Source organism: Apostichopus japonicus, chromosome 21 (genome assembly GCF_037975245.1).
Source record: "Apostichopus japonicus isolate 1M-3 chromosome 21, ASM3797524v1, whole genome shotgun sequence".
In the NCBI taxonomy this organism is placed as follows: Eukaryota; Metazoa; Echinodermata; class Holothuroidea; order Aspidochirotida; family Stichopodidae; genus Apostichopus; species Apostichopus japonicus.
In genome coordinates, this window is record NC_092581.1 from 15,514,803 (window position 1) to 15,537,907 (window position 23,105).

The 23,105-nt window shown below is 34.5% G+C and overlaps 1 protein-coding gene and 1 pseudogene across 3 annotated transcripts in view; both read right to left on the reverse strand.

The window, feature by feature from the left end:
• Positions 1–23,105, reverse strand: part of LOC139962619 (thyroxine 5-deiodinase-like) — a 77,112-nt gene that overhangs the window by 10,646 nt on the left and 43,361 nt on the right. For 2 of the 3 annotated variants that reach the window (XM_071962768.1, XM_071962766.1), the window contains exon 2: positions 1–109. This exon is cut by the window's left edge and continues 51 nt beyond it. In XM_071962768.1, the coding sequence (XP_071818869.1) occupies positions 1–109 (109 nt within the window). Of the gene's footprint in view, positions 110–17,215; positions 18,884–23,105 lie in introns of those variants that run through there. The other variant, XM_071962767.1, reaches the window with a different exon arrangement.
• On the reverse strand, positions 12,086–12,162 carry LOC139963302 (U2 spliceosomal RNA; annotated as a pseudogene).

Sequence of the window (23,105 nt, forward strand, 5' to 3'; positions counted from 1 at the left end):
CCTTATCTGTGTGTCTTCTGACAACATAAAGTCCTTCCATCTCTTCACCAGTTTCAGTACACTATTGCGATCACCAAGAGGACTCTTCTTCGGCTCTAACTCAGGCATTCTGTTAAACATAAACAAAAAAGAGGGAATCATTTTGAGACACATAATATAAAACGACTGACAAGTGAAGTCTCATGGTCATGGTCAGAGGTCGTTGCGGTATGACGAGTTGGATAATATGCAACAGGGTGGTTGAGAGTGTAAAATGGGTTCAGTAAAACGTGTTTTCTTTTTTTCCTCGACTTCTGGCTTAAAGATTCATAAAGAGACACCGACATGTTTTATAAAACGACTGACTAGTGCAGTTTAACAAAGGCCGTTAATTTATGGCGTCAGCCTTTTAGGTTTATATGATACAGACTGGTTGAGATGGTCAGATGGGCTTAGTAAAACGGGTTTTCTGTTGTGTTGCATGAACATGCGCAATATCAGTTTAATTCATGTAAGGCATAATCTGTTTACTAAATAAATACCCACAATACCTTGTATAACCACATTTGATTGTTTACATTTTCCTAGACAGATCTTTAGGAAATGTTTGGCTACCCAAATTAAAAAATATATATATACGTTTAAAAATAAAGTGCTAAAGTTGAGATGGGTGGAGGGGAGGGTTGTAAATACTGGACGACGTTTAATGAACGTTTAAAACATTAAAACTGAACTGAAAAAAATCATTCTCCTGTATGAATGCTCACTGGCAATGTCACAAATAAGAAAGATGGAAAAAGTGTTTCAAACCGGTCGTGTATAGTGTCCGCTCTTACGCCCAACGTAAAACCATGCAAACATGCGCCATCTATTCCGATCTACGTAGAGGGTAAAATATTGTGCATAGTTTATGAAAGTTGTTGGCACGTTTATATCTTGCCCTTGGTCATTTATCAGTTCACGAAATCAGTTGATGTCTATAAATGTCACCGCTCCAAGGTGTATAGACTACTTTACGCGTGCTATATAGTATCTCCTCATGACGAAAATGCGGATTTTTTAAAACTATCACTATACCGTCGTATCTTACGACCAAAGTATTATCCTTAGGGTGTTTTGAGAGGTCAAAGGTTGTCTCAAATCTGCCCGTAAATTGGGCCAGGAACCCTTGCAGGTATGTTACCTTAGCCTTCCTCGGAAAGAGAAAGAAAAAACAGGGAAAAAGACTATAAAAAATATAAAAAAAAACACAAAAAACAGAGACAGCACAGTTGAGTAATCAGACCACCACTGGTGTTGCCCTAACATTGTCAGGTTAATGAGGAACGAACGTGAAGATAAAAACAAAATGGATGAAAATACGGAAAGAATTGATCAAATTAGAGCAGCGATGGGGATTCCCGATAAAAACATTTTCCAACTGATTTGACTATTTCTTGATTGTCATATGTTTAACCAGAAACAACAACCTTCACTCAATGAATTAATAGAGGGACCAAAACAACTCTAGTCTGCCCGTGCTCAAAAGTTGATTATGTGTTTGGACACGAATTTCCAATAGAAACCTTACTGATGTTTTATTTTTTATTTTGTTTTGGGTGGGGGGGGGGGGTCTCTTAATAGAAAACGTACTTGATCAAGCGTAAAACATACTACTCCAAGGGGCACAACCCCCATCTTTTTTTGTACAGCAAGGCAGGGGTGGGGTGGTGGATGAATCAAATATTGATTCAAACACTGAGCTATATATCATTCATGTTTTACGCTTTTAACAAGGCCATCCGTTGTGTCTTGATTGGAGCTGTATTTTGGCATTCCTCTTTGGTAACATTGCCCCTCATTATTACGATATAAAGGCCCAGACCATGATATCTCTTAGCCCTTTCATGGTGTCTCTTACCCCCCCCCCTCCACTGGACCTTCCCCCCCCCCCATTTCCTTTCTTCCTTCCTTCCCTCCCTCAAATGCCCTTTCCTCCCGACAAAAAAAAACTGCAAAAAAGCTGACAGCCTAATTGGCTTAATTTGCGTGATCCAAAATTCCGTTAACCTTGAAATTGTTCCTGTATGGTATGATTAAAAAATATAAATCAAGTACAACAAAGAAAATCAATCATATTTCATAAGCAAACAGGTATTGTTGATAAGGCATTCAAAGTTTGCAAAACAAGTTTTGTCCTGTTTAAGGGGAAAGTATATATTTTAGTTTGACCAGAAACTGTGGGTGGTTATTAACTCAAGTCACGTTTACAAAGATTGGTCTCTTTTGAGCGGTTAAAGTGATGCAAGGGCGTTGTACCAATTAATATAGTTGTGATTAAATCGTTTCTAGTACTAACAATCTACAAGCCTAATAAATAAATACACCATCAAAACCTTAAGGGAAATATTCTGCGAAAATATTATCACAGGTTTGTTCATAGCCCAGCAGTGAGCTTAAACGAACTATAAAAGAGTAATGTGTAAGTTTCAAAAAATATTCACCACACACATTTGACGAAAAGAACTTTTTCGAGAGGCTTAGTTTAGGAGATATAATCGACACTTTATACAAGTTCTTTTTTCTTTTCTTTTTCAAAATTTCGATGAGGGTGAAGAAGGTTTAACATTTTTATGAAATATCCCTATAACTGTTTCCTTTCACAGTCAGTAATAAAAGTTCTTTATATTATAGTTCGAAACGGCCCTGTTCATTTCGTATGTTTCCCCGACCTATTACGGATGCATATGCTTGATGTATGATAGTCTAGTCTGCCTATATATGACTGTTTATTTTTTTCCCTTTACTAAATACCCTTTTAAATGAAAAACACAGTTAAATTGTAAATGTGGTAAAGGTGTTTTAACCATATATACTTGATATGAATATTGGCTATGACAGTATTATAAGTCGTCCACGATGTTGCTCTGTGTACGAAAACTCCAATATATATATATATATATATATATATATATATATATATATATATATATATATATATATTCCTTGCCGGTTTCGGGCCTCTGGACATGCGGTCGGCGTCCATGGCCTAGTGGTTAGGGTGTCCGCGTACAGAGCGGGAGGCCCGTGGTTCGAATCCCGGTGGAGGCTGAAAGTTTTTTCACTGTTCTTGATTTTCCAACTCATTACGATTTTCATTTATATATATTCATTTGCCTTTGTCGTTTACCTCCATTGCATTAACATAAAGTCTGTTCAAAGTATCTCTTTCGAGATCCGGCTTTAGGGGTCACAAATGATTTTCGAGTTGGATAGCATCATGTTTGATCTCTAGAGTAGGGCAAAATATGTCACCAAGAACAGAACTGGTGTTGTTCGATATAGGTGACAAACGCCTACAGTGGAATTACGATCTTCCTTGCCGGTTTCGGGCCTCTGGACATGCGGTCGGCGTCCATGGCCTAGTGGTTAGGGTGTCCGCGTACAGAGCGGGAGGCCCGTGGTTCGAATCCCGGTGGAGGCTGAAAGTTTTTTCACTGTTCTTGATTTTCCAACTCATTACGATTTTCATTTATATATATTCATTTGCCTTTGTCGTTTACCTCCATTGCATTAACATATATATATATATATATATATATATATTTGTTTTATTGAAAAACCAAGCCTCACATTATCCTTATCAGAAACCGTATTATTTAACATGAAATTGTTAAATATTTTATGTTAATTTAGTAAATATTGAAAATATCATCAATTCATAGAAAGTGTTATTGCAGTAAAGAAGAAGATTAATTTAAACTTAAAAAAAAAAAATTAATTTAAAGGATTTTCATAACATGTACTTTCCATGTCCTTGGCCTCAGTATATTTTAAAGCTATTAGAACCTATAGAATGAAATATTTAATATTTCTACAAGTGGCGTGATAGAAGGCCTTCGCAAACATAATATATACACCACTATACATATAGAAGCAAAGAAGCCGTCTGCTGTTCCTTTCACAAAATAAAAAAGTGTGAATTAGTGAAAAACTAACAACCTTGTTGCAAGGCTAAATATTGTCGACGGTGTAAACATAAACATTGCATATCTATTGTGTTCGAGTTCGTTCATCATGGTTGTCCCCTCATGGTGTGGTGGTGTAGGGTAAAATTCCAAACTGAAAGTTAAGCCAATACAATAACTCGAAACCGAAAATCTTGTCACACGATTTGCCGTATATTTGTGTCCGTTGGTGAATTTGAAGGGCATGAAAATAATCTTTACAAGAGAGTGAAAAAAAAAACTATTATACAATAAGTGTAACCCTTATCAGTAAGTAAGAAGCTATGCAGTGTGTGCATATACTGTTTACGACGACGTCGATTCGCCCATAAGATTTTTTCAACTTTCCCAATATACCCACCCAATGTGATGTCTGTTTTTATCGCGTTTGGGCTTAGAACTGCATACAGACCAAGATATATGTATAGGTATAATATCTACAAATTTGGGTAACTTTTTCAAACTAATTCAATCTAATATAAATTGAAAATTGAAATGTAGTTTCCTATTGGTTGGATTTTGTCCGACTATAAAGATACATTATTTAGAAAACTTTATCATTTGTTACTGCAGATAGAAAAGTCTAATTTTCTCCACTTTATGATTGAAAATATAAGAACAACATTTGATGTCTTTCCTTTAAATTCAGCCTAAACGTTATTTGCCCGAATATATTAGCAAATGAAATGAATTAATTTTGAAACTTTCGTTATCAAAAAGAAAAAAAGAAATAGCTGTAAAGCCATTTCAGAATTGTCTGTGATTTTTTGGCTTCTTTTGATCCGTTTCTGCCACAAGTTCGATGATTGTAATGTAATATTACGCCATTAAGTTTTATGTGATTTTTTTCTTCTTCTTTTATGCATAAATCTTCACGTTTTAGGGCTTCTTTATAGCCCCCTGTCTTGACTCCTTAGTTTTAGCATTCCAAAACAGTTCTTAACAGAACTCAAGATGGTATTTCCCTTGCGGTTATAAGAGTCCGAATTATTGACAGCCACAATGAGGAGGACCAAAGAAGACAATTGCATATCTAAGGTTGACTGTAAATTAGAGGTAAACACTTTTATTGGCATCCATATTTGAGACAAGGCTTGTTCAATGTATGACAACATTATAATACAAATGCTCGGTATTGATCAACAATACAGAATTAGTTAAATCGTTGTGCATACGCACTTGTCTGCAGGGACACGCATATATGCCGACTTTATTTCTGAACGTTTAGAAAGAAAATATGCAAATTAGGAAATCTAGTGAAGCTAAATAAACATTTAAGAAACATTTATTTTTTGTTGTTGTTGTTCTGTTATTTGGAACTGTACATAATTTATTTAAGATTTAACGTTACCCCCCCCCCCCCCCGACTGAATCACGTTGTCCCCGACTGACGCCACTGTACTTTTCTATATACCAGTATACACTGTGATGTATGCATATAGAATGATTAATGCATAAATTCATTTTGCACGAAATTGATTTCCTTATTGTTATGCTGGATAAATGTTTCTGATATGATTGTAAGGTACAGTAAGGGGTAAAAAATCCAACCCGTAGTCATTATGATGTCATCAATGTTGCTATGAACTTCGAATAGAGAGCGCGCCATAAAGCCCAGGCTTCGAGTTATCTGATTGGTGGATCGCATATAATGTTAAACTCTTTTTTTTTAAAAGCTATCGTGTGATTCGTCAATTTTAAGGGTCACCCAGGTGATGGACAATCTCGAATAACCCGACGGGACATTTCATCACGTCTAGGCAATGCGTTGGTTGAAGAAAGGATTTATATAAAACGCTTTTCTTATCAGTACAAGGAAGAGAATAACGCCACGGGATAGATAATACCATAGTGAGACGAGGTATATTCATCCTTTGGACGCGAAGGTCAACATAATCAAGTATATTGGGAGCTTCCAATTAGGCTTGATTCAAGAATAATATTTGAAAGGCAACTGGTATATGATAGGACGATATAAATTTACATTTGTGTTTGCAAGTCACGTGGTTACAAATTGATTGCAAGCATAGAAGAGAAATGATCGTGAACAACTTCGTAAGTCTACACAGCACAGCATAAAAGTCAAAAGGTCAGGAGTGGATCCAGGGGTGTGTGAGGGGTGTCCACCCCCCCCCCTTCACACACAGCACAACAAAACTGAGAGTGGTTTGTTAGCCCAAACTTGCGTGTAGATCGGGTTATAGCCCTAAATTTGCATCAGAATGCACCATTTCGCGCATAAATTGTATAAGGAGCCATTGCATGGAGTTTGGCTTCAATGCGATGAACAAAAACAACCCCCCCCCCCACTTCCCTTCCCCAACATTGAAATCGAAATATCCCTCAAGTAGAATGCTTATCAGATGGATATGGATGATGATTGCTTCTGCTTTAAAGGTCATCAGTCTCCCCCTCCCCCTCCCCTCTCCCAAAATATACGATAATTTCAGATAATGGTCACCAATGATCAAATTTTAGCAACTAAATGGAACTGCCACAACTGTGAAACGTAGTTAGCAACACTGAGAGATATTTAAATATATTTAAACTCCTCAATGTCTATGAAAAAGTAAAAGAATCATAACCTCCATAGGGGGAGTATTGTTAAACACTTCCAGCAATGTTTAACGTGCTCAAATTTGGGTCTAATATTTATTACCTTTAATGTTAATCATTTATAATTATTCCAAAACATTGATGATAGTATGTGAGGAGACCGATAGAGAGAGAGAGTAATATTTTCAGGGTGGCTTGGAATGTCTATGAATGTAGCTGACCATTACTGGACATGCTAGCATATTTTGGGACAACACTGAAGAGCTTTTTAAATTTTGCTACTAAAATTCCCAGTAACAAAAGATTCGGTTAGCACTGGTCATGTTACAATCAATAAATTATTAAAAGTGTTAATTACAATTTCTTTTGGGTGGTTGTTGTTGCAATTAATGCTAATGATGAAGTGAAAACTTCTAATTGAATGGCATTATAAATTAATATTCATTTATTGCAAAACCAAGCAAAATTTGGGAGATCCATCACCGTTTGTCAAGAAATATGTTATAAAAAAGCAGGATACTTTGTTAAAAATAGAAGTCACACGGGACAGACTCTGGACCACACTGATATCACAATTCGATTAAAATGGGAGAGATACTACACATGACCTTAGGCGAAAGGCCTACAGAAGCCCAGCGGTGTAGGCAAAGGGGAGGAAGGGGCAAAGGGTAGGGTCCGGAGGGTCCACGGTCCCCTACTCCATCGTCAGTCGGGGAATTTAAGGCTAAGTTATGTATTGTACAACATGGCATGTAAGCTTTATTGTAGAACTATTTTAAAGTTTAACTATGCATTAAATGGACCATTTGACTCCTAAGTGTGTAGTCATTCATTCATTAAGTTTCTTTTTTTTTGTGGGGGGGGGGGGGGGAGTATCCCAAATTCGCGCCCTTACATCAGAGTAAGGTTGAACGATCCCAGCGGTGAGTTTAGAATCCCCCTACCGACCCCATCTTTGAAATTCTGTGCCCGCTACTGGAGAAGATTATGCAACTCTTAACATCTTTTCATTTCAGTCTGTGGTCATGTTGTACGAGCAAAACACACCTGGACTAACGTATTGTCCCTTTTCTTCACCAACTTCCCTTGTGTTGGAACGAACCATAACAATTGTTAAGAGGTACTTGAGAAAGTGCATTGCCCTATAAAACGTCTCTCTCTGCAATCCGTCGAAGAAATTACGATTGGACTATAAAAGTTGTGGGAAATTTGATTTCACGACGTGCAGTAAAGTTCCTTTTTTATCGTGTTTCTTTTACCCTCCCTTCTTCAGAGGAACATAACTTATTCGTCGCTTAAACAAATGTACATGGAACGCCAAAAAAAAAGATCACTAAATTTACTGCTGCTTCTTTAAAATATATATCCAGGCGTGATGTAAACATGAATATAGCGTCTGTAATAAACACATCTCGTTGTAGGGCAGCGATTTATTAATTGACATGACATTTATGATTTATATATATATATATATATATATATATATATATATATATATATATATATATAGGGGTCCAGGGTCCAGGGTACAGATTTAAATATTGATATACATATATAGGCCTATATATATATATATATATAGGCCTCTATATATATAGGCCTATATATATATATATATATATATATATATATATATATACATATACATATATATATGTGTGTGTGTATATATATATATATAGTATCTATACTAGATTTACAAAACGCCGGGTAAGGGTCCAGGGTACAGATTTAAATATTAATTTTAAAATCTTCGTAACATTTCGATCAGTGAATTAGGGGAAAAAACGCGAAGAAGAGCACAAGTATCGTAACTTTGCATAAAGTGAATTTTGGACAGCAAAGAAACTTTGAGTCCGTACGGAATTCGAACCAGTGGCCCCCAGTATTATCATCTCTACCGTCTACAAACTGAGCTATCCAGCCCTTATATTTGACGGTGATTCATTTAAGCTGTACGTACCAGTCAGATGCCACGGTGCGTTGCAAACCGTGTAACCAGGGATTACAACCAGTTTCATTTCGATAGGAGCTATAAGCTGTTTGTGTATATGATATTAGTAAATGAAAAACAGAAAACTGACTGGGAAATCATGAACAAACATGAAAACAGCAACGATACATTTGGCTAGAATATAGTTTACCAATTCTATTACAGTTCTATGATTTTTCTTATTGCATGAAGTAAATACAATTCACTTATTGTTAACTAATTCCCATGTGACGTCACAAAAATGATAAAACGGATGTAAAGTTTGTCGATTATCTTTGTATATATGTCCAATCAAATTAGTCCATTACAATCACGTGCTGCGCATGTCAATCAATGTCAAATTTAAATAATGTTGACGGAATGTGCAACATGAATTACACCAAACATCCTTTCACAGATGAAAGCAGGAAATTAGAGTTTACAATCGTAAGCTGATTGGGGAACCTGACTTCGTGACAAATTTAACGTAAGATTATTAACGATGACAGTACATCGAACATCGATAATGCAATCATTTTCTTTTTCTGTATCTGCTGAGAAACACGAGGGTTGGTGGAGGAAGGGGTGGCTGGGGGGGGGGGTTATTTGGCAGGGTGGTGTGAATAGGGTTACGTCGTAGTCATACGGCAGTATGGCATGTAAGGGAAGAAATTACAAATAGTGTACTACCATCTGAGCGAGATGATGATAAGACGAACTGCATAAATTCATAATGGTGTCGATATTGAGGTGCAAGACTCTTGATGAGATATTAGCATGTGATCGGTATTGATAAAGCTGTCTGGTTCCAAGTACGGTAAGACGAAATGATCATCCATTCTATTGGTCTAGCCCCCTCTCTCTCTCCTTCTCTGTCAACCAGATCATTCTACTGCATTAAGGAAAGAGGGGGTGTGGGGGGGGGGGGTTAAAGGTGGCTAAACCATAAGCAACTCATGTCGCAGACGGTGGTTTTGCGTTATTAATTTGTTTTTAAAAGCCGGTTTCTGGTCTCTCGAATATCATTCTACCAACCTGTTTATTTTATTTTTTTTTTTGGGGGGGGGGGGTTGCTTTATTTCGTTCTTGGTTTTGTTTCTTGAAATTTTCAAAATCAATTCTATATAACAACTTAATTGATAAAGATCCTCAGACGTGTCAACGTAAAGCAGGATATATTCATTAACTTTCATTAACTTATACGATCATGGTGGGAATATTAATGAGCAGTTAACGCCTTATTATCAAGGCTTAAATAAGTTTGTATAACAAGCTTACAGTTGTTGTTTATTTGACCTCCTTACCATGGTGATCTTTAGCCAATGTTTACTTTTTATTTACTACAATTGTTATGGCTACTTTAATAAAACAATTAAATTCGTTGTGTCTGTATTAATAATCCCGGCAAACTAACAAACAAACTAACTATATAACTGAATATGAAGAATAGCTTACCGTAACATTTTAACACTAATACAACCACAGTCAATGTGTCAATAAAACTGTTACAATTATTGTGAAATTAAATAGTCGTTTACAGATACCGTGGATAGTCTTTTTGGAGGGATGACATTAGGTTGGTTTATCAAGGTATATACATATAACCAATACACGTTAATATTCCGTCTGCCATGAATAGGTTTTTTGGGACTCGTACTTGATAATTACATCACACACTCACTTGGAGCTAAACTAAATACATTCTTGGTATTGCAAAGCGATCAATTAACAGATGCCCCACCCAACCCACCCCCTCCCCCCTCATCCCCCCAAATGTAAACATAAAGTTACGCAAATGAGGGAAGACCAATTGTGCTGCCAAACTCATTCTACGATGTTTTAACTATCCAAAGAAGTATCGGTCAACCGCGGTTTATTACTAAAACTAAGCCTATGTACCACTTGATAGCGAACTTCTCATGACAGCTGTACCAACAAGAAAACATTAACTATCTTTTCTAGTATATTTGTAATGCCAATATCGGATGGTACTGACATTTACCACTAGCAAACTTTTGTGCCCGATTCTTATATGCAAATGAGGTTGTACATCTATATGAAAGAAAGCAGGAACTTGCGATTATAGCCACGTGTTTGCTTCTGATTAGAGGTAAAAAACGAATTCAGTCCAAGAAACTTTTGTGACCAACAAATCATTTATGATCCTTTTTTTTATTGTGTCCCACAAATTTCGCATAATGCTACCCCCCCCCCCCCTCCCCATCCTTTTACATTTCAAACCATTAGAAGTATTCACCTCGATTGTATCATTCCTGGTGCGATTAATGTGAATCGTATAAAGGAGTAGAGATTATGTTTGGAGGGATGGTATCTTTCTTTTAAAGAACAACTGTATAGGCACAAAATTAATTGTGTTCTTTTGTCAACCACTGCTTTCAGTCTCGGAAATATTCCTACAACACTTTCATTTTTTGTTTTTGTTTGTTGCGAAATGACACTATAAACTGCTAAGGTTCATCAATAAAGGGTTAACTAGCCAGTAATACACATACCATTAGGTCATTACCTCAGAATGAACACAAAACTCAATGGGATAACATTTAGACATTTATGGCCTCAAATGACATGTTTACAATTTAGTACACATTTGTGAAGGATATAAATGATGTTGAGTGTCATTCAAATGTGCTTGTTGTTGTTTATATGAATTCAAGAAACATGTTTTGATTGATTTATTATTGAGTTATTAGCATCTATGAAACATTTAGGCATGTACTGAGGATCTGACGTCACCATCAAATGTGGCCATTCAGAGATTGATAATATATGAAAAGTGAATTCCTTTAAAACCATAATAGCAGTAAAAAAAAAACTTTACTAGTACTCAAATGTTTCTCTTTTTCCTTTGAGACTAAAATCCTGCCTAAATTTATACTTTAAAGGAGAAAAAAACGATATCATAGACTGTCGAAAAATTAACCCTAAATGGCAGCTGAAAAGATACTTTCAATGAAAAGAAGAAAGAAACTGGAATAAAATGACTCTTATTTGAAAGATGAAAGACAAAATACAATGCAGGAGAAGATCCTCAATGTTATTCACACTTCAATTATATAATTATATCAAGAGATGACACGCGTCTCGGTTGAAACAGTTTTTACGGTTTGATAAATATTAGGGAGATTTAATTATGATTTTACTGTATACTGTACAGTCAATTAACTTGTTGCGTTTCGTCAGGCCTGTTCTAAAGTTATACATAACATTTATGTATAGTGCACTTCCCAAGAAATCTATACTCGTTTTCCACGCAAATAACTATAGTGCATGCCATCTTTGTAGCATAGGGGGTCTGATATACAGTTTCATAGAATAAATTTATGAGTCACTATGCCGTGTACTGATTCCGCGAGACTACCCAGTTTTCCTTAGAGACGAAAGATGAACAAGCGCGAATACAGGTTCGTTATCATTAAAGCAAATGAGTTTTTTTTTTTCTTCTTTTCATCATTTAAAAGTAAACTTTATACTTTTTAAGAAAAGTCACCCAGGAAAGAACCTGGGCACGAAAACCAAACTACCGCTCACAATCCCAGGCCCCTTGCATCGGGACTGTGACTGTGTGATCATCGTCAGGTTTGTAACACGATTCCCCTCGAAAGGGAACATATACTACACATGATCTTAGCCAAAAGGCCGAGAAGCGATCTTCTTTATAGTCCCTTCAGTATCATATCAACAATTCCAAAGCATATCGCGAGAAATTCACATTGAAATTTTCATTTATAATGAGACTTTATGAAAAACATCATGGTGTGAGTGTAGCACTTGCCGTTACATACATGTGACAGGCCATACATTATAATTATGTCATGATTCAAAACAGCAACCAAACCGTAGGCTTAGAATATATTGTATTTCATGACATTCTTTATGGAGTATGTATTTAATATTATTTCGGTTCTTATACAAAAGAACTGAATATTCATAAGACCAAAATTGACAAAGGTAAGTAGAACGACTTGTTAATTTTCTTCTACAACGTTCTCTCAGCATCAATTAAAAGAAGTTTTGACATCTTACATGTTACATTTTAATAAATAAAATATCGCATTTGTGAGAAGCAGTGCTTGTACGGTATATGCCTACACTCTTTTCATTTGCCGTTTTATTATTTATTTATTTATTTGTTATTTATTTAATTTATTTGTATGTTCTTTTATTGACATTTTATCATTCAGTAGCTCTTAAAGTATGTAGCCATAACAAAATGTTACCACAAGTTTGTGTTACGATACTAAACGTTGATAAATAAATAAGTTCATAGCGGACATGATAACTATACATTAAATAATATAATATAAATATAATTGTTTGTTTGTTTGGCTAAACAAAATTCCCCAAATCAGCATATTGGAACACTTGTGAGTCTCACTGGCCCAAGTATTTTTTCCTCAAAATTTCACACCAGGAAAGAGTCGTTTTTGCTTGTTATTTTTCACGACATTCATTGAAGGATGTATTTCTACAAGTTTCCAAAAAAATTAGACTTTTTTTCTCAATTTGAAGTAAAACGTCATATTTGAGCTAAACCGGCAAATACATACTGTGATTAAAATACTGTGTTAGGAGTTTTGCTCAATTATGATACAGCATAGATATAATTTCTTCGAATTTTAATTTTAATTTTTATAAAATAACCTGATAAATGTAAAGCATTTTTTTTAATATTCTCCAAAGGTCATGAATAAGCAATCTATAAAAGTATCCATAAATGTAACAGCTTATTAAATAAGGAAATTTTATCAAAAAAAATCATTTTATTGAGTTTAACATTATCTTTTGAAGCAACAAAAAGACATTTTGTATGTTTGTAATGAAATAATTATAAACAAAACTGTATTTTCTGTTCTTATACGTCGTATATAAAAGAGTAAAAAATGCAAAAAAAGGGATAAAAAGTGAGGAATTTGTTCAAGTTACAATTATTGTTTATTCTGGTTATAGTTACGATCTGGACTTTCATTTCGAACTTCTTTTTTTGGACATATCTTATGAAACATCATTCGTCATAGATTGTTCAACGTTACATTACTGAAATTGATATATTAATATTCATGTTTTCTTTTCTTCTTTCACAAATTGATTGTTGATTATTTTGTTACTTCATTCTAAGACTTTTGTGGTTAATGATTTTACGACATTTCAGCTGAATATCGAATTGTTGAAAGTTATCATCAAAACATCCATAAATGGATAAACTGTGCATGAAAATTAATGTGTAACAAGGGGACCTGATAATGTTAATAATGATGATAAAAAAGAATATTGCAATTTCGTTCAATAATTGGGCAAACATATAATTGTCGCTTCTTTTACTTCGTAAATATATTGTTTCTATAAGTTTACAAGGTATGATGGCGTAATAGCTCAAATTTCCTGTCAGGAAAGTAATATGAACTTTTAAAATCTATATTTTGAATGAAAAAAGAAAAATTAATTTAGAAAATAAAAGTTTAAGTTTGTTTGTTAATACCTCAAGTTCTCTTATAAAACGGAAAGTTTATATCATTTATTCCATTTTGTCTAGACATTTATTTAGATTATTTTGGATTGAAACAATAAGTAATATTACTGCATTATCTATCTTTTCGTGGAGCCCAAAAAATACTTCAAATTTTACAAGTTTATTCCTCTTTAATGTTCATAAAATAATTTTAACCACTGGCATCAGTGTTTTCTATATTTTATTATTTATCTTTCAAAAATAAAACCATTTTTGTAAGTTTGTAAAATGTAGTTTCCCTTTAACGCTATGTTGTATTTGTATCGAAGTACTTCCAAACTCACAAATAATAAATAACAAATTATATTTTATTTCTTTAGTAAAAGGAATATACCCGGGAATCTTGATTATCTTTATATTTTTACCGCAAAATTTATCATTTTTTAAAATCTTATTCTCCATCATTCTGTACTTTTTTAATATGGACAACAACATCAGCAATAATACTGTAGATCACATTGCGCAATATGTAAGAGAACGTTTTTCTCTCTTTCTGATATACAACATTTTACCAATAAAAATAAATTTATGATATTCGGTTCTAAAAAAAGAAACAGAAAACAAAACTATTCATAACTTGACGTCATACACAGACCTTGACGTACGTGAACTACAATACGTTATTTAATATAAAATATAAATTTTAAATAAGTCTTCATTTATTTATCATTCTATTTATTTCACATTTCTATTTTTACAAACATTTTCTCTATTTCTTCTGAGTTCATTTTCATTAAGATTATTGCCATTAATTGTAACCTTTCTCAGATCAATCTTAGCATCGATTTGACATTTTGATGAGATTTCATTTTTATCAATTTTCAATCATTCTTGTTTAGATTTATATAGGATTGTGTTTTTGATACAACGCGTGACTTTTATGGCAATATGTTGCGTTTTTGTTAAAACGAAATGGTAAATTTAAGAAATTATTTGATACTAAAATTAGATGGTAATACATCATATTAACATTAAATAATCAAGTTTCGTTTCAATACCCTATATATATAGAGGTTTTACTTTATTAATCTGAAGGGTATCTTAGATATATAAGCTGTTATCTCTTGTGTTGCTTTTTTCCAAGTAACTCAGACATAAAAAATTAGAACAAAATTTTATCACTTCCAATCTATAGTATGTAAGGTTAATCAATTGTTATAGTTTGTTTGTTTTCTTTTTGTTTCTAAGCAACACTAGACAACTGAATTAAACTTGTAATATCGAAATACAAGGAATATTGACGTCTCTGTTTTAACTCGGTTCTTAAATTAACATTTTTATTAATTAATCATTCAATTTTCAGTTCGATTTGGTCTATTTTCTAACGTTGTGAAGAGTCTGATTGTAAATCAAAGTCTCTCGGCACAATAGGCTGTATGATATTTATATTTATAGTATATATATGCCTTTGTTTATGATATCGTCATGTAATAATGGAGAAAGCACGACATAATGTGCTAGTTAAAACAACCTTTTTTTCTTTCTTTCTTATAATTTTCACATTTTTATCATTATCAAAACATCGTTCGACGCAATTAAAAACTTTCTTCTTTATACTTGTAGACTATATAAAACTGGTCGCGGTATGAACATGGAAGGCAGTACTTAAATAGCCCCAACGGGCACCGCCCGGTGGTGATTTGCGACGAACTGTTGAGTCCGAACAAAACTGCTTTAGCTATTGTATGTCGTGAGGAGTATGGAGAGGTTGTGAGTTTAATCCCTCTTAATTAAATCCATTAAAGTTGAATCATTACGTGGAAGAAACAGCTTCAATTGATAAACCCATTACATTTGTACCTCTAAGTTCAAGAAGAGTTATTTAAAGAGAGAGCAAAAGAGAGAGAAATAAATAAAAGTTATTCAAATCACCAGACATTTTCGAATACAAAATGTATTAATACAAAAAGGCCTGCCTGTATATATAGCTTGGACTTCTTGAAAAGGTAAAATATACCTCTTTACAAAGAAAAGTATTTTGTTATTACCTTGTAAATGTATTGTAACAGCGATATTGTTCAGTTTTTTATACTTTACGGTACTTTTTTACGATCCGTTTTGATTCATAAATTTATTTTTTATACCTTGACGTTGTTTTCTTTTGGAAACCTCCAACAAAACGAAATGATTTATGAGTCAGTTCCGTATACTCACTCATGTTGAAGGACGATGTCTCATTTTAACATGGAACGAATTTATTGTGCTTTCATTTCTTTTTGTTTATAATAATTATTTCAAGCGAAATAACTGCCTGATTATTATTATTATTATAATTATTATCTGTTACTTGATGAACAACTATTTCAAGCACATTTGAATAAAAACTTTTCGTCACCTTATACACTATATCTTTAACACAAAGATAACTATAAAACCTGGTCATAATTTAATGTTGATATAAACAAACCTTCCTTTTTCTCTTTCGTTTTCTATGTTTATTTTAGTTTTTGCTTTTTGATTGCAAAAACAAAAAGACCTGTTACTGAAATGTTAGAAATACATTCGAATATTAAGCTATCTGACTATATTCCGCTTCTTTACACTAAAATTTTCTAAACATTTGCATAGTTATTGCAGAAAAAAAAACGTTTGGTTATTTTTTGTTTCCTTCTCGAAATTATGGAACTATGATTATTTTAATTGACAAGTAAAAACTGGGGCTCAAATTTATGATTTGATACATTAAATTCATTTTCAAATATTTCAGTTCAAACCTATATGAAACCATAAACCATACGATAATTAGCAGCGAGAAGCCTTTTAAATAATAAAACCAAATAATTTATAAAAAGGGGAGGTAGGGGAGGGGAGGGGAAGGATTTGAAGAAAACTCTCAAAGTAAGCTAGGAGGAGAATATAGTTAACTTTTACATAATTATTTTTTTTTTATTTCAACTGAAACACATTTTACCTTTCCATTTAAAAATGTTGAAATTAATAATTGAAATCAACGAAACATTTCTTCTGACCAATATTTCAAATATAAAATGATAAAACGAATAAAATTGTTTTAAAGAAAAACTGATCTGTATACTTCTTAACAATGGCAAGAATGTCATTTTTAAAAGCGTGTGTTCTTTCTAGACCCTAATCTTATACCTAAGGGGTGACAAAAAAAAACAACGATAAACTTGAGAAGACAAATAAGAGGAAGAAAAAAAGGAAAAAGCCAAACATTTCAGCAAGACAACTTACGTTGCAGGCATTCCCTCGATCTTCGTATCTAAAGCCATCGGAAACAAACTTTGCCAAATGACTGATACAAAAAAACGGTGTGTTTCAATCCTGTGAACGTAAGACCAAATGACTGCCAGAGAAAATGATCTCCAATGCTCCTCAAATGAATCGTTTATCTCAAAATTCCCTGCAAATCGTTCGCTCATTGATTAAATTTTCTCCAAATCGAGGGCTTCTTCCAATTTGTAATACAAACCAGAAAAACCAAAGAAAAAAATCCTTCCACGGTCCGAACATCTAATTACCAAAAGAAAACTTGTCTAAGAAAAAGAAAAACCACAAATGAGTAGCGCTGATTGGTTGAATAAAAATGAGACGCGAGAGTGCCAATAATTTGTTTCTCCTCTTTTTTTATCAATGAATTTTGCGCTGGGAAATTATTTTAGGTATTATGGTACGTCTAAAGTCTATATAAGCTATAGTGTATATACATAAAGGTCTGTATAGATTGTCTCCCTGTAGACCAATGGCCGGCCGAACAGAGTTGAGAAACCCAGACCTCTGTTTATGTCCTGAATTATGCATTAGGGAGATAACGTATGCTATATACCAGACCAGAAATTGGTAAACATCTGTGCGTTTTAATTGCCGATCCACACAGTCCAACCTATAAGAGAGTGTAAAAAACTGATGCAAAACGTACAATGCCACTTGCACTTGATCGGTTACTACTGATTCGACAGCCACATGCACACGCGAGTTGGTAGAGGGGAGAAAACCAAGCCAAGAAAAAATAAATTTAAAACAATTATGAGATAACTAGTTGATAAAGTGAATAGTTCCTAACTTTTTAAAAGAGAATTGGCAATTTTTTTAATTTTGTGTTTTGGTATAAACCAAAGGAATTTTTACTAGAATAGACTAGACTAAAGATTGCTTTCTGAATTTTCGAAATATCCGTTTTCAGTTTTTTTTTCTTGTCCACTTCTCCAGCGTCCTTTACAATTTTCGTTGTTCCTTCTGTCGTTTTATAAGTAAAAAACTTTCTTTCTGGTATCGAATATGTTGAATTATCAATGGGCTATAACACGAAATAAAAGTCCAGTTTCATCCAGTTCAATATAACGGTCCTTGTGTTTGCTCGACAAATATGGTTTGCGCCTACGAAAATATTCGCCGTTTTATTATGAAACCTCGGTATACGACGTGTTGAAGCGAGATCTCTCCCCCCACGTTAACAAGTTAAAGCGATTGCATCAAAGACACTGTATGAAAGAGTTAATATAATTCTGCTATATAATGTATCCGCATTGAATCTCGTCTTGCATAAGATGGTGTCATTTTCTTCCAGAATCCACGGATGGTTTTTTTGTTACCACAATATTATGATAGATATCATTTTGAAGTCCAGTTTGCTGGTATTGTATTGATAAATAAGCACCATTCAATAACATTGGCCGGTCACTCGTTGGGCTTGAGCCCCCCCAAAAAATTGGACTTGATGAAATGTCCTGTTATCACGTAAGGCACACGGCCTCCCTGATACGAAATGTTTTGGCGGTACTAACACCTGCTGTGATGTAAGTATGCATGGCCGTTTACATCCATTTAGTGGTAGGTCTATTGATTTCAAAGGCCTATTCAATGTGTTGACAGGGAGAACTCGTGAAAAAAGTATCCTTATTTGCACTATAAAAAAAAAAGATTTACTTGGTTACGTCCTTGATGGTTAGTAAGCTTTATTCTTTGGAGATATTTTTCGTTTATACGCCGCTCAATGTAAGTGTATTCTACTGTGACGTCATTACAAACAGCCAATCGGAGTTCAAATGTGCCTACTCCGTACGGATGTTGTAATATTCAAAGTATGTTTATTTCACTTTGAGGGTATATACTTACTTTTCGTCTTGCATGTTTGTAATCTTGTTTGTAGTCTAATTTGCATATAACAATTCAGGCTGATGTTGTGGCTGGTGAGACTAGTTACAGCCTAATCTGTGCCATTTGGACAAATTGAAAAGCTACTTTGAGTTCCTAGATGGCTATTTTTCTAATTTACTGGGTGAGCCACATTGAATTTTCCGATTATATAATAGTGTGGTTTCAACATCGTCCAGCAAACTACTGCTGCTGCGATTTTTTTCTGCCCAAAAATATAGGGCGTAATCAAATAATAATTAATAAATGATCATAAATAATTTTTTTATTTAATCTATGATACTATACAGTAACTACAGCTAAAGTCAACTTCATTTATTACAAATATGAAAATGATAATTTGACATATACTTGTTGACATCGGTCCCCTACACATTTTGGTTGTTTCACACATATCTCTGATACCAAAGTGAAAATATGTAGGCAAAGGGATTTATTGGGTGAGCAAAATAATTTACTGTGGGTGGTGGGTGGTGGGGGGCGGGGGGGCTGGGCAATGGGCAAGCTTAAAATACTGGCGATGTCGATTTCTTCTCCAGTCAGAGCACTATAAAAAATGACACGTGAAAATGATCGTCCAATGAGAGCACGAGAAACCGACATATGTCAATTTAATTCGACGTATGCCGATTTCAGAGCTTATGACACACTAGGCGTCAATTTCATCCAATCAGAGCATGCACGAGAAACTACATATATCAAATTAATTTGACATATTTCGACTTCTGGACATATACTGCACAGTACACTAGGCTCACCATAACCGTCGGACCTGACCCACCATGGCTTGGCTGCTAGGCTAGTTACAACAGCCGTTTGTATTTTATAGACTGCAGGTACACAAATGTTGATCAGTAAAATTACCATCGTATAGTGCCGAAAAGTCATATGCTGATCACACCCCCTCCCCACTCCGCCCGCCCCAGATGTTCTAAGACAAGGTTGCTATAGCAATAACAAGAAACCATCAAAACCTTTCCTATTTAGCAAACAGTATCGATATATGATAGTTATTCAATCGCTTGATTGGAGACCATTTCTTAACAACCTTATGTAATAAACAACAACATCAACAAACACATCAACAACAATAAGAAATATAGGCAGAAGAAGAAACGAGAAAACAAAGACCGGCCCGAAAGTTCCTCCTGGAAACATTCTTGCCCACCCCCCCCCCTCAAAAAAAATGAGATGTTTTGTATTATCGTAAATAGTACCGTTTTTCTTGTGTGTGAAATTCTTAATTCATATTTTGACGATACGCTATATCTATGTAATTGGAGTAAGTTGTGTTTGATTCGAATTTTCAACCATTATAATAAAGCAATATACTGTTAACACACATTTCAGATGTAAATGTAATATTTTAAATTGCAAGCTCTGAACTTCCGATATTTCCCAAACTTGTGAATTATCGTTTACATCCAATGCAGAAAACACTGCTTTCCTACCAAAAACAAACAAACAAATGAGCAATCAATGGTGTTTTGTGTGAATACCGTATCTCGGAAGCTTATTAATTATTTTATAAATCCTGTGTGTTCTCGCGCCCTACTTACATTTGTTGTCGCCTATAGGCAATGTTCATATAAAATTATAAAGCCATGAGCAAACACATTGCACCAAAAAAGTTCAATTTTTCCCCTCTTTTCAAGCATTTAGTTCTTATTAACTACATTGTTACGAGAGTTTTCAAATTGATTCTCTTCGAAACTTAACAAAAGTCACCGTCAAACAAAAACCAAACTAGACTTTAAAAAAAAACAAAAGCGCAAATCAAAAACTAAAAGAATAATAAAATGATGCCTTTATAATATGATAAAACAACAAGTTTGGAAATAATCTCCAGGCAAAAAAACAAAGTTTTGAGCTATGTTGGCGATTTAATCGCGATTAATCGCCAAGACCGGATTGCCCTCTAATACTCCATTAGTCCCCCATTGATGACGAGCCTGAACGGTCTTGACGCTAATGTGCTCGCTTCGTTCACTTTTATACAGATGAGAATGTAAGAGGATTACTTTAGTAACTGTCATGACCAATCAGTCAATTCTTCATTTCGATGATAACCTTCAAACTCAGCTGTAACGTATACTAAGAAACAGGAAGGAGAACGCTTTACATGACCGCTCGGCGGTTTCTTTCCAGTGCCCCCCCCCCCCCCCGACACGAAACGCCATAGATTTAATAATGATAATATTTCGCCCCTAAGCTAAATACTAATGCCCATACATGCACTCTCAGCAATCTATCCATCTATGTATACAAACTTTACACACTCTTTTTCTTTCTTTCTTTTTTCACCTTCTTCTTGTTGTTATATACACATAGGCCTATAATATTCTTTTCTATGTATCTCATCCCATGTATCTTTAGCTAACAAGCCTTTTTTCTTCTCTTCTTGTGCCTCGGGGCTACTTTTTTGACAGTGCTTCACTTTTAATTTGTGTAAAATCTCGTCTTTTCTATTATCTGTGGTCTTGACAACGCGCATGTCATGTTCGTCGTTGTACCTCGAGTACCTGTCACCCGTAACGAAGTGACATTCTTTTTAAATGAAGAATATCGTTCATTGGCCTTATGAGGATTCTTCAAAACTCTCCCTCACTTTCTTTCTTTCTTTCTTTCTCATTTCCTTTTTTATGTTTTGTTTTGTTTTTGTGTTTTCTTTCATACTTTCTCTCTCGTTTTCTCTCTATCTCTGTATTAAACAGGTACGCGGCAGCTGACCTGGCATTCTGCATGTTAAAGGGGAAGACATGAATATTTAGGAAAATATTAACATAATTTTGGGAAACAGGATAAGATAAGTATCTAAATGAATTTGAAATTGAAAGAAAACACTACAGCTTTCAATATAGCTTCATTACTAAGGTCATATAGTGTCTGCAATAAAGTCTTCTTTAGAGAAGCAATTTTAAGTGGATTTTGATAAAACAAAAATCGATGCAATTCGATATTTAAATCTCAAGTTCTATTTCAAAATAACGATAACAAAGGTGTAAATGTTTCAATACGATGATGACGTCTTTAAGGAAGTAATCTTGTTTAGTCGATTTTGGTCAATTTTTCGATGGAATTTGGTACTCAAATCTTTATAACAAGTTCCTTGATGAGAAGGTTCTATTTCAAATAATGAAGTCAGAATTTCAAGTAATATCTTTATTTGTTTATGATGGCTGTTAAGAAAGCTGTCTGGACAATGGAATGGTGATCGAAACGAACTCATGAAGTGAATTTCTGATAAACCTAAACTTGGTAGACAATTGGGGGAGGGGGTGGTTGGGGGTGTTAGTCTGGCCAGTTATAAACTTTATTTATTTATTTATTTATTTATTTTGTTTATTTATTTATTTGTTTTATATGTAACCAATAATCAGGAGGCGTGTTACAAATCTCACTTTATTCAAGTTTATCTCTAAAAGGTAATGTACTCTATAAGAGCTTGCTTCGTAACATCATCTTTTTCAACCCCCCACCCCTCCATACCCACCCCGCTCTCTTCAAGTAACTAAGAGCGACAAGGATGATCCCCAATATATTATAGACATTTCTCAATGTGGAGAATATTAAAGAGAGAATTCTCACCGGTTCGAGTTAGGAATTTGCCTACCAATACACTTGTGGTTGAATATTAATGAACCACAAGCCCCTCCCCCTTCCCATACCCAATAGCCCTACGTTCCTCCAGCCTTCATTCACATAGACTGTTGGAAATCTCCTTAAACATCTATTTCTGAGTAAAGTAATAGGGGTAGGTGGAACGGAGGGAGGGGGGGGGGTGGAGAAACAAAGACGAAAAAGCACAATCATACAAAGTCAATGGTGACACCCCCCCCCCACACAAGTGGTGGTGGATTCTTCCCTACCGTACGTACCACAACCTCCACATTATGAACACCCCTCCCTCACCCCATACTATATACCCATCCCTCCTTACTATTCTGATGCTTAATCGTCAGGGACGGAG